This window comes from Coenobita brevimanus, chromosome 97, assembly GCF_032717465.1.
Source record: "Coenobita brevimanus isolate Jiangsu-jjx chromosome 97, ASM3271746v2, whole genome shotgun sequence".
Lineage (NCBI taxonomy): Eukaryota > Metazoa > Arthropoda > Malacostraca > Decapoda > Coenobitidae > Coenobita > Coenobita brevimanus.
The window spans coordinates 22,451,170-22,464,434 of record NC_137050.1 but is presented as its reverse complement, the minus strand read 5'-3'; the positions used below and the strand labels follow the sequence as shown (position 1 = coordinate 22,464,434).

The following is a 13,265-nucleotide window of genomic DNA, read 5'->3' as shown; positions in this document are numbered from 1 at the left end:
TCTCAGCGTTTTATGTGGGCGTGTGTGTTCAGGGCTAACTTATGATGTGTATGAAATTTCGGGTTAATAAGACAGCTGATTTATATCTACAACAACGTCATATTTTCGCACAGTATATAATCTACAATATGTTTTGTGTAAGAAAATGGCGAGGCTGTAGGTATTACTGCATAATGCTGTGCAAACATCACACTAAATATAATACTCTGGATGCACGGTAGAGCTTTAGTGACTAGGTGTCCAATAATTTGTTGCTAATATAAATTTTCCTCTCACATTGCAAAATGATAGCATTAAAGGAAAAGAACGTTCCAAATTACAGACGGTACATACAGATAATCTATCTTTCCCTCACCCCAACCCATATATGAGTGTTTGTCGACAGCATATCTGCGTCGTGTCGACTTAACGAGAAGTAAGAGTTACAATGACCGTTTTTTCTTTTTCCTATTTAATCTGATTTGCATAAAAATATTCTAGTGATCAAGATGTCAGTCTTCAGTCGTCAGCACCTAGGCTAACCTACAGGCCTAATCTAAATAAATGTTATCATTTTTGTCACACAAGTTTCTAATTTTACATGATAACAAATACTGCCTTCCAAATACTACCTTCCTAAACTACCTTTTCTCCCTGTCCTCCTGATCTTATTATATTCAGACTCTTACTTTCAATTTTACCACATCATTATCTTCACTCCCCCCCTTACCACATTCCTTACCTTGCAACCCTCAAAAGTCAACCACCTTCCTAACCTTGCAACCCTCAGAAGTCAACCACCTTCCTAACCTTGAAACCCTCAAAAGTCAGCACCTTCCAAACTTGCAACCCTCAGAAGTCAACCACCTTCCAAACCTTGCAACCCTCAGAAGTCAACCACCTTCCTAACCTTGCAGCCCACAGAAGTCAACCGCTCTCCTGACCTTGCAACCCTCAGAAGTCAACCACCTTCCCAGCTATATTCTCATATTTGTCACTTTACCAACCTGAGCAACACACAAACCTTACAACGTTTCCAACTTACCCAGACTGGTTTACTCAGCGATTTTCCTCTCTGTCTCTATTTATCCAGCAGTACGTTTGGGGACCTGGACGTAAACCAACAACTGCAAATTGTATTCTAGGGAAAGGCTGAGACTTAGCAAAAAATGTTTGTTAATGACCGTCTTACAACTGACAACCATTAATCTAAAATTTCTTATCTATCTTCTGTTCGCTCTGAGTCCGTATTTATAAGTTGTAAATATGACTGACTGCACATTATATACGGTATGTTACATTTTAGTCATGCGGCTGCAGATATTTCACAATCAAATCAGAGTGAATATTAAAGTGATAAAATTCGAAAAACAAGCCGATCTGCAGTAACAGTAAACTGTTAAACAGACTACTTTATCCTGTAAACTGGTGAAGATCCTTCACAAATACTTCAACTGCGCACTAGTTAATTGCAATCAGGCATTCATTAACAACTTGCCCGGTATTAATTGCAACAAAAATTGCTTCAGTAGCAATGTTCGTCCCCATCACAGCCAAAGCGTATTTCTATATTACAGTGCTGTACAAATGGATACCTGCTCACCATACAAATATGGGCAAAAACAAAGGTGAATCTAGCTTTTATTAAAATAGGGGATTCTAAGATTGCTTCCTTTTCCTACGAATGATGACAATCATGCATTTATCGTACTACTAATATATATATATATATATATATATATATATATATATATATATATATATATATATATATATATATATATATATATATATATATATATAGTTAGATAGGTAGACAGACACAGATATAGATAAAGATATATAAAGCTTACTTTGCCACCATCAGCTAAAAAATTGCTAAGGTAGAGTCAGTGTCATAGGACAAGGAATTCTAAAAATGCACTGCTGCTTTTCATTCATTCATTCTGCTTACTTCTTTCAGAGAGAGAGAAAAAAAGGAAGGTTCTAGCTCCTTTAAAACCTCCTACCTCAGTTTCTGGATCCCGCCACTGTTTCAGATTACTAACTTTTAACTTTATAATTGTAATTCACTAAGTTTCTTCTTTTTATGTTACATATTCGAATAAAGTATCGGTGCTTTCTTGATTTTCTTCAAATTGCTATGTTGTTTCTCTACACTTCGTTAGGCCTTAGCTCTCTCTCTCTCTCTCTCTCTCTCTCTCTCTCTCTCTCTCTCTCTCTCTCTCTCTCTCTCTCTCTCTCTCTCTCTCTCTCTCTCTCTCAAACGATGTGAATTCTAATATGCAGTTTCAGTTCTCTGTTGAAAATTGGCTACACATGGAAATATCACATCACAAGAAAATATGATATAAGTAGCTATAATGCCTTTGCCAGTCCAGTATACGTACCTCATTCGTACCGTCTAAAAGTGCAACTGTATCAGATCACATATACACTGTTACAATTGTTGAATGTTAGCCTGTAATGCAATATTTCCCTCTTCATATATATTTCGCAAGGCTTTCCTTCTCATAATGTTATGGTAACGGAATACAAAAGCAATATGATTAAATGGTAAAATATAACCTTTTATTATAAGTCAATCTGCTAGGTCAGAAGCACTACAAACCGCTATTGAGACGAGAATGTGTTTGATGTATACACAACATCGTGTAATATTTAATGATAAATATACAGCTATATAACTAAAACATAGGGAACGCTGTGCTGTTGCGACCCACCATCTGACCAAGCACATACCCCCACCTCCCTGCACATCTAATCATGCGCATAACGGCCCTCACCCCCCCCCCTTCATCTTTAAAGGCGAACGTAAGGAAAACGCGCTGAGAACACATAACCTAGGCCCTTCAGTTGCCTAGGGCAGGTTGCATTAAAGTCTCTGGGAAAAAAAAAAAAATCTTACTTTTCATTATTTTCAAAAAAATCTACTTCAGACACAGCATTCTACCTATCAAAAGGCACTGGTTCACTGTAAGACACATAGCTGAAACTTCATGACTCTATAATGAATACTTTCTGAGTTCTGGCCCGAAAACAAAATCTCTACACCCGACCAGCCGCCCTGCCGCCCAACTTTATGGACGGACGCATATTAATCCCAGTCATAACAACACCTTCCTCTGACCTTGTCAGATGGAGGGTAAAAAACACGAGGTTTGCACTAGGTACACCGACTCCAGTGGTGCGACAACGAAAGCGGTAGTGGTGGTGACAAGTGCCAGGCTTTCTGACGTAAGATAAATCACTGGTTTCTCAATAACTCAGCAACTTAACCACTCAGTGACAAAGGTTGTTTCTATGTCCGACCCTTGGGAGGGTGCGGCAAAAACAAAACACAAATATTATTATGAATCCACAAGAAATACAGGCGAGTGGTGCAGCGATACGGCCCATTTCCTTGCCTCTCGGAGGAAGACTAAGCATCGCCAAAATATAAACCAAAATACCCAAGGCGTATACTTAATATCGTATGCCTCTCTGCTGAAAGACTTGTAACTTATGTAAGAGCCAGGAATGCATTTGCTCGACCTGGCACTATGAAAATTAAAAGGCAAGCAGATTCTCTCTCTCTCTCTCTCTCTCTCTCTCTCTCTCTCTTTCACACACACACACACACACACACACACACACACACACACACACACACACACACACACACACACACACACACACACACACACACACACACACACACACACACACACACACACACACACACACACGCACACACGCACGCACGCACGCACGCACACACACACACACACACACACACACACACACACACACACACACACACACACACACACACACACACACACACACACACACACACACACACACACACACACACACACACACACACACACACACACACACACACACACACACACACACACACACATCACCGCAACAACCACAATTATTCATCACCACAGCCGCAGCAGAGGACCCAACCAACTCATCTCCCGCCCTCCTCACTCGGTCTCCCCCTAGGAATATTCAGCAGTACGAGGCTAAACAAACTGGGGACGCATTTCAGAGTCAAGAAAGTGCGTCTGTGTTAGATGGCTTATGCAGATTTAGCAGAGGCGAAAGGAGTCAGAGAACGGGGGAGGGAGGGACGTGGAGGGTTAGAAGTGGGAAGATGAGAGAGAGAGAGAGAGAGAGAGAGAGAGAAATGTACAGAGTGAGGGAAGGGAAATGTAATGGTGCAGGGATTTTGAGTGTTGTGGTTAAATATGAACAAGGATGCAGATAAAGGTTTGGATGTATATAGAAAAGACTAATATAATTATAGAGGAAAGGGGAAGATACTGCAAGGAGAATATTAGAGTTTCGTTAAGACAAAAAGGAGGATGCTGATATAGGAGGTCTGTATGTCGCTATTAAGAGAAGACTTGGAAATGGAAAGGAAAGAAAAGGAAAGAATGGAAAGATAAGGTAAGGTAAGGACTGAAGAAAATGAAACAAAAGCACCTGGGGGCCGAATGTTACCGCCCGCCAAATTATATTGTTGACTAAGGTACAAGCTACCTACAAACCAAATACTGGTATGCAGTAGAGATATTTTGGCAACACACACATACACTCACACACAGACACACATCGACAAACCTATATCATCCCGCCTTGCTAAAGGTGGGTGATAAAAATTCGCAATACTCTACAGAATCCAGTCACTGCGTTTCACAAAACGCCAATTTATATTAAAAAATAGATGGCGGCTGTCATTAGGTCGTCCTTGGCCAAATCTTCATGAAGAATACTAAGCTTCTGCACATCCACATATATGCTGTTTCCTGAAGGTTTGGCCAAACTTCGTCCACAACTTTTTGTGATATTTTGAAAACAAATACATACACATAGACACACATATCGACAAAAACTACAGCGCCTCGCCTTGCTAAAGGCGGGCGATAATGAGAGCTCTGTAAAGATATAAGCAAAAGAGCGGATAAAGACAGGAAACAAAGAGTCGGCTAGGCGAAGTACACAATAAGAAAAAAAGAAGGTAAGCAATGAGGAATATGAGTTACCTTACAGAATAAATAGGCGTGGATACAAGAGTTTCTGAAGTATAGACGGAAGGCTAAGAAACATAAGGGAAAAGTAAGGAGTGAGGAAGGTGTGAGTTGCCGGTATGTTAATCAAAAACAATAGAGATGATAAAAAAGATTTGAGGTATGGCGTGAGTGCCAGGAGAAATAGTGAAGTGGGAGATACGGACTTGTTAGGACAACAGAGGTGACGATATAAACATGAGACAAGATAAAGGAGGTATAGAAAGAAAATGTACTTGAGGGAGGTAGAGATGGCAGTAGGCGCGAAAGGTTAGGTAAAGTCTGATGTTTGGAATGTTGGCAGAAGATGAACGAGAACAGAAACAGGGAGGTGAAGGCAATCCGTAACTGAGAGGCAAAGAAATGAAACAAAAGGTTAAACACTTCGGTGAGTGCGAGGTAAGGAGGAGTGGCAAAATATATATTCCTTCCAGACGTAGCTGCAGGAAGCTGAAAAACCTAATGACTAAGGAAAAGATGTAGGGAAAGGAGATGCTGAAAGAAGCTGGCTGAAAGTTGCAGATGGTAACGAAGTTGTGAGGCCTAAGCATAGAGAATAAAGACGAAGGATGTACGAATGCTTCCGTATATATTAAAAACACATACACTAGGAATTAGGGAAAGAAAGTTACCCCCAAGTGTCTACAGAAGTTCATATTTTATTCTCGATACCGCCAAAGTATTTCATTCAGCGCAGGAGTGGCCTCTACTTGTGTATGGATTACTAAAACTAAACCTCTGGCGCCGAGAGAAATTTAAACTTTTATATCTTCCAACTGCTAGACGATTTATCCAGCTTATGAATGACCTTGAAATTGCGTGTAAGTTAAGGATGAAGGCGGATGCAGATATTGTGATGCACTGCGAGGGTAAAGTAATTTTAAAATCGTTAGAGGAAGGCAGGGAAGCAGGCAAGGTGAGTCAGGCAGTTCGTGGCAAGCCAAGGCGCTCTTACCAGTTATGTAAATTCTCGGGAAAACTATTTTAAACTACTTTTTGACGAGAAGATATTTGAGGGCTTTTATTGTTTCCCGCAGAGGAGGAAGGAAAAGCAAAAGTGCAGCTGGGTTTCTACATATTTAGTGAGGTCCGACACGCAACTCCTCCACTGCTGCTGAAGTGTAGTGAAGGAGAATGGACATTACCCACATTACTATTATCATTCTCATTTTGGCTATCATTGCCATCCTTATTTCATTAACATCATCAACATCCAGTCTAAAACGAAACAAAATACTTTCTCCACTCTACTTTTGGTTCCCCAGGTAAGATATCTCCGCACTCTGCCATAAATATTGTTTTGAGGTGCAGACAATTATGAGAAAGTGGGAAGAAAACACAGATGAACACAAGTGAAAGGCAGTTTACTATTTACCAGTATTTATAAACAACAATAGTATAGTAAGGTCATTGAAAGCTGTGATAAAGAATAGGACAGTGAGCATGGAAATTAAAAAGTCGCTGCATAACAGTGTTGTGATTCCTACTTTAACGTGTGGACGTGAAACTTGGAACCTGCAGGAAGGACACAAGTCAAGAGTATAGAGCAGTGCAAATGAGTTACCTGAAAAGAGCATGTGGAATAATGTGGAAAGACAGACAGGCAAATGAGGAAGTGAAGGTGTGTTGTGATGCTGATGTGGATGTGACTGGAAGTGGTAGGAAAAATACTCTGATACTATTTGGCCAAGTGGTAATGATGCCAAGTGAGAAACTGACTATGACTACAGGAGTGTATGTGAGTACTGTATGGTGGACGGGAGAGAGAAGGAAAGGGAGACCAAGGATGAGAAGAAGGGATAGGGTGGAAAGATATGAGTGAAAGTGTTTTAGTTGGAGAGGGGTCAGCTGATGGACAGGGTGGCATAAAGGTTATATGTTTATGGCCACCCCATGGGAGATGAAGGCTTATGGCTATGGATAGACAGACAGATTTAATATTTTAAAAATGGAAGTGTGCCGAAAATCATTACTCCATTGATACTACCGGTATATTTGGGGCAAATAAGGATAATTTGTGTAAATTCACAATCAAGAGTTAAAAAGAAAAACGATTGACATTCATGATAACTGCCTATTCCTTGCATTTAAGTGTCTTGTTATTCAAAAGATATTTACAGTTCTTCTTTTCATTCCCAATCCCCAAGCTGTTCCTGGACTGGTGGCCTAACACACACATAAAAGACCCTCAGTCTTCATGGTCGGCAAGGCGATACTGTGAGCAGACAGTTCTTTGCGTACGTTCGTGAGCCATAGTTTCTGTTAGTCCTCTATCCGTCTCTGAAAGGAAGTCATAGCCAGGGCTTCACAGTTGACAAAGGCCTATTGCTGGTTATTCAAAGCTTTACTAGACCGCACGAGTGGCATTGTTGTCGCCAATTGTTCCTCGTGCACTCCGACAATGGTGCGGGCTACCATCTTAACACTGGACGATATGGATCGTACTCGTATTCTTGTCGGTTTGGGGGTCTCCTAAACACCTCCTCGTTAGCAATTTCTTTTGCATATTACACCTTCTTAATCATCTGTATGTGATTCATATCGTTACCATATCAACGTAGATTGCTTGAATAATACACAAGAATAAGTTAATTTACAAGATACAGAAATAACTCGGTAAAGAAGAGGTGCTAGGCAACTTCCTCAACCGACGAGAATATGGGTCTAAACCGTCTAACGGTTGTATGCTTTAACCAAAAATAGCAAAGTGGGATCAGACTCCCCAATTATTGATGATGTTTTTTTGAATTACGTGATGATAATGGAACATAAATGATATTTATGTATGGTTGCTGACTACGGGTCTGCAATATGGGATGCAGGTTGACCAGATCTAATACCCACAGGTGTTCCATAAATGTCCTTCAATAATTAAGGGTTTGCATTCCATTTTGCAATTTGTTTCAACATATAATCTTAAGTCATCGCTCGTTGTGAAGCCCTAGCTACAACTTCCATCCAGCCAGGGGAAGGGTTAAGGGAGAGTAGAAATAATGGCCCACTACTACACCTTACTCCAGGAGACTGTCCCCTGTCACCTGCAACTGCCATCGCCCGCACCTGCAACGTCAGACTTGGGGCTCGGCAACAAGCATTGTCTTTCTGTTAATCCTTTCACTCTAATTACGTGTTCTTCATTATATTCACGCTACCATCTGACGATTATAATATGCGTAGGATAACACTTTTCGAATGATAAAGGTTAGCCAAATCACCTGTCATGAGCCACTAAACTATCAAAAGACATTAACAAATTTAATAAATAGTCTGGAGGTAACAACAATACCCCCTAGAAAGAAGTCATCGCATTGAATGGGTTTAATATGCCTCTCATCTCCACTACACAAGCCCTCTTCAAGGTGTGTCAGTATGCTTGCAGAGCAATACATCAGTCAATAGGTCATTTGATTGTATACGAAGTATACATATGATTATTTATCTAACAGCATTACCTTAGAACAAATGTATGTTCACAAAAATATTTTACCTTGACTGCAGCAAGATATTTTCAGTTAGCTAAGAGAATCACCTTGCTGTCAAAAGACTAACTTCTTTACAATAAGCTCTACAAAGTACAGTACTCTCTATCGAAATTTCCAAGCTGAAAGTCGTGGGACTCAAATAAAATAGATATGTTGTAGTATGCTCTCACACCCACAGCATACACAGCCACGAAGACACGATACTGACGGCCGGGCCTCAGTGCTTGTGTGAAATCTGGATGTTCGTGTTTGGTGACTTAACTTCGCTTACATATAATCTATACCGTATATGTGGGGTAGTGTCTGTACTATGAGGAGACTCAGTGAGCACTGGAATATTCTTGAAGCAACGAATATTAAATGTACACTCGCGTACGTAAAAGGGTACGAACTCACAAAACTGTGTGTGTGTGTGTGTGTGTGTGTGTGTGTGTGTGTGTGTGTGTGTGTGTGTGTGTGTGTGTGTGTGTGTGTGTGTGTGTGAGAGAGAGAGAGAGAGAGAGAGAGAGAGAGAGAGAGCGTGCTTACGTATGAATGCCAAAGAAACTATTTATCTAGCGTTATTGCTACCTGGAACTGACTTCGAATAAAAGCGGAGCGTTTGCCTATGTGCACTGCACAAACAAAAACCAACTTAATCTTGAAACCCAGGTGCAGCTGCCAATATCACAACTCAGTCTTGTATGGATCACCAGTGTAGGTGCCGGGGGAAAGATGAAGAGATGGTCATGAACCAGAGTCCCAGAACACTGTTCCCATTGCCTGTCAAATTACTGTTATTAGTTACGATTGTCTACTGGGACAATTTCCTCATGTGTGTGTGTGTGTGTGTGTGTGTGTGTGTGTGTGTGTGTGTGTGTGTGGTGTTTATATACTCGTATATATGGCTTATAATATTATATTAACACCAGTAATCATAGAAAGCAATTTTTTTTAAATTTAACCGTGAGAGATAAAAACATGGATGAAAAACAAAAGCATCTGGGGACCGAATGCTAGTCGCCCGCCAAAACATACTGTTGACTAAGGTACAAGCTACCTACAGAACAAATACGAGAAAAATACCTTCATCCGCTGCTGTGATATTAGCCACAGTTTGACATGCGGCGGCTGGCAATCGGTCGTCTTTCATCATATCCTTACCAAAAATTAATCGCTTCTGCCCATCCACATAGTTGCTGTATCCTAAATGTTTGGTGAAAATTCGTCCACAGTTTATATATATATTTTAGGAACACACACACACACACACACACACACACACACACACACACACACACACACACACACACACACACACACACACACACACATACACACACATACACACACACACACATTTACACACACTTACACACACACACACACACACACACACGCACACACACACACACACACACACAGGGCGCGCGTGTAGGACTACATAATAGATAGATAGATAAATAAATAGATAGAGAGACAGATAGAAGCAGGGAGTCAGATGATGAGAAGCCATTGTTCCGCAGTAGGGAATTTCTGCAATATTACCCGTACTTAGAAGCAACACTAACACCAACATCAGTGATAGTTCATGTACCATTCATCACGGAAGACCTGTTCACAGTATACCAAATACACCCCTTCCCCTATAGGAACAACAACACTTTGGTCATCATCAACATCAACACAGACACCGAACTCATCATGGTCTCCAAGAGACGAGACACTGTCACTTTCGCAAGTGAGTCAACGATTGAGCGAAAGTGCCGCACATCCTTACATGCTGTTCATCTTTGTCCTGCGTACATTTTCACGTTTCAGCCTACTGATACAGTCCCTTGTGAAATGGCTATCATCAGCAATAACAATATTCATCATCATTGCAACTTCACTTTTGCTCCAGATAAACTTGTACACTATCAACGCATTGGACACTCGCAGTTTTTTTATTTCCCTCATAACACATCAGTTTACGTAGTCTGTCCAGATATACCACCATCTCATACATCAGCCTCAGGATTATACATAGCACCAGACTACTGTGCGGTATTTACACCATCCATGTCTACTTTTTCCACCATCAATCACTACGCCATTATCAACCATACACACAAACATTTCCACCCACTGCCTAATATGAACTTAAACATGAGCACAAGTATTAAGCTGACTTCACCTAAGTTTGAAACTATGCAGCTGATCAATGAAACAATGAAGCCCTGGGAAGATTTGAGTTTGAGTATGTTCAACCCATATTATGTGTATAGCCAAGCACCTTCTGTCTTTATAATCATCTGTATTGTAGTTGCAGTATTGCTGTTGGCAATGCACAGAATGCATGCAAGAATTGCTAATTTGGAGTCATTGTTTAGTGGGGGGAGAGTTAACATCACAGTTAACCACCCTGAATGAAGTGTATATATTTTGTATATAGTATTAATTATATATATATATATATAAAAAAATAAAAAATAAAATAATAATAATAATACAAAGAAGAATGACCCATATATGACAGACCAGTACCATTATCTTTGAATGAAATATTAATAACTCTTACAATAATCTTAATTTTAAACTATTTTTATTCTTGCATGTATGCATTTCACTATAATATCCCAAGTACATACTGTATTACAGTTAAATAATTTACTTTAATGCATTTATTCAAATATGTATACAACTTATTTAAAATGTAATATTACTGAATAATCACTATTTACTATGAATAATATATGTATACAATATTCATACAATTATGTTACTTTAAAATATTATGTATTTCACTTAATTAGCTTATAAGTTCATTATAATGTGTATGTAGTATGTATTAATATGTTATAACTATTAAATGTCGATGGTACGCCATTTTCGCGCGACCGAGCAGATGTAGGACAACATAATAGATAGATAGATAAATAAATAGATAGAGAGACAGATAGAAGCAGGGAGTCAGATGATGAGAAGGTATTGTGTCTGCAAGAATCGAGCAATGCTAAACATGCTTACACTGAGGAAAGCTGACGACAGCGGCCAGTAAGGAGATGATGCAGTTAGCTGTCAGCAGTCCTCTCGTGAACAAAGACCTAGTCCATCCACGAGGAACACACGTGACACACCCCTGCTACACCAGAATTTAGGAAAGAGAGCTCAGACGGAGATTAGCCACAGAAGAGGCAACAGAGGAGTAGACAGGCCTCAGAGGAGACAGGTGACGGGAGATGGGCTTGGCAATTTGAGAGAGAGAGACAGATAGCGAGACAGGGAGGTAGCTACCCGGGACTTATACTCGTCCGTGTGAGAGACTTGTTAATATTTCCAAGACAAATAAAAATAGTCCCATACTATTCTTTACCTCTCCTGTCACTACATGAGATTTGGGAAAGAAGATTAGCTACTTACGAAGCTACTCAAGTATAACAACCGCTCGTCCATAAGTCTAATATATATATAACTTCTCTACAAGTAACTACAAAGTCTTTATGACACGCGTACCTACAAAAACTATATCGCCTCGCCTTGCTAAAGATTGTGATAAAGGTGACTCTGTGTTCCAGGTGTATTATACACGTACTACCGCAATCCCTAGTTTCTTTACCTCCCCTCCCCCTTGGCCCTATGGGAGTCGAAGTCAGGTATGAAGAAAAGCCAAGCGAGCGGACACGGTTAGTCTAGCAGTTTAATAATGTTTCACGATGACAGACACATCATGACCGACATTGTCATAGACGCCTGCCACATAAGCACAGTCATGGAATATGGCTTAGATATTTCTAATGAAGTACAACTGAAAAACGGAGGTATTCATGTCACATTATACATTCTTTTAATGCTTCTCAATTTTCCATTCGTTATGTGACCACGCTTCCTGTCCGAACTAACTTTTTTCGAGTGCTCCCAGTACTCTCGAAGAATCGTCGTTGTTTTGATTACCACATCAGTAAAATACCTATTTCAAGTAATATCGTAGTTATCACATTATGCAGATATCAGTATTATACACACAGAGTTCTTATTGTTTCTAATTCCTTCTCCATGGGCCTGGGTAGTCACTACTTTAAAATTAGTTTGGTGCTTAAATTATTCAAGTTGATGACTGTGCCTCGCGTGCAAAGGTCGAATCCTTTGAGGCATTTCCATCTCCTACAATGCTGTTCGTGACATATGTCTGTTTACTACTCATAAATGTTCTGGACTACGACAGCCTAGTCTTGGGAAACTACACCTCGACGAGAATAGGATTGGCTGCATTACGCAAACTATGACACAATATACAAAAATATGTTATATTATGTAGTGAATTAAATCTTGATGAATAATATGGCGACATGGCACCTACCTGTCAATGCAGCGGCAAGAATGGTGATGACGGTGGTGATGCTACTGACACTTCCTGATGATGTGCTCCGTGGGGACATGGTGGCTTCTCACCACCTCCGGATCAGCTCACCATGCACTCACCACACCTCCACAGGCTCACCACACACCATGTGGTCACCGAGGCACCATACGCTCAGCACCCCACCATACCTCACTGGTGTACACAACAACCAGGCACCACACGTAAACACTCACTTCCCCACAACACTTAAGCCATTATACTTTTCATAGAGCCATCCTGGTATCTTGGTCATCCCTCACACGGACGTACACACGCACAGCTGTAAAAACACAGGTAAATTAAGACAACACTCTCTTCACAGTTCTGGGGCGGTAATAGTCTTAAACTAGATACACGCAAACATATTTTGAGAAATAC

The 13,265-nt window shown here is 40.3% G+C and overlaps 1 protein-coding gene across 1 annotated transcript in view; it reads right to left on the bottom strand.

Moving 5' to 3' along the window:
* LOC145413610 (nephrin-like) overlaps positions 1 to 12,930 on the bottom strand; it is a 202,012-nt gene extending 189,082 nt beyond the window's left edge. The window contains exon 1 of the mRNA XM_080283265.1: positions 12,846 to 12,930. Within this exon, the coding sequence (XP_080139391.1) occupies positions 12,846 to 12,924 (79 nt within the window). The 5' untranslated portion in view covers positions 12,925 to 12,930. The remainder of the gene's footprint in view (positions 1 to 12,845) is intronic.
* Between the last annotated feature and the right edge of the window lie 335 nt (positions 12,931 to 13,265).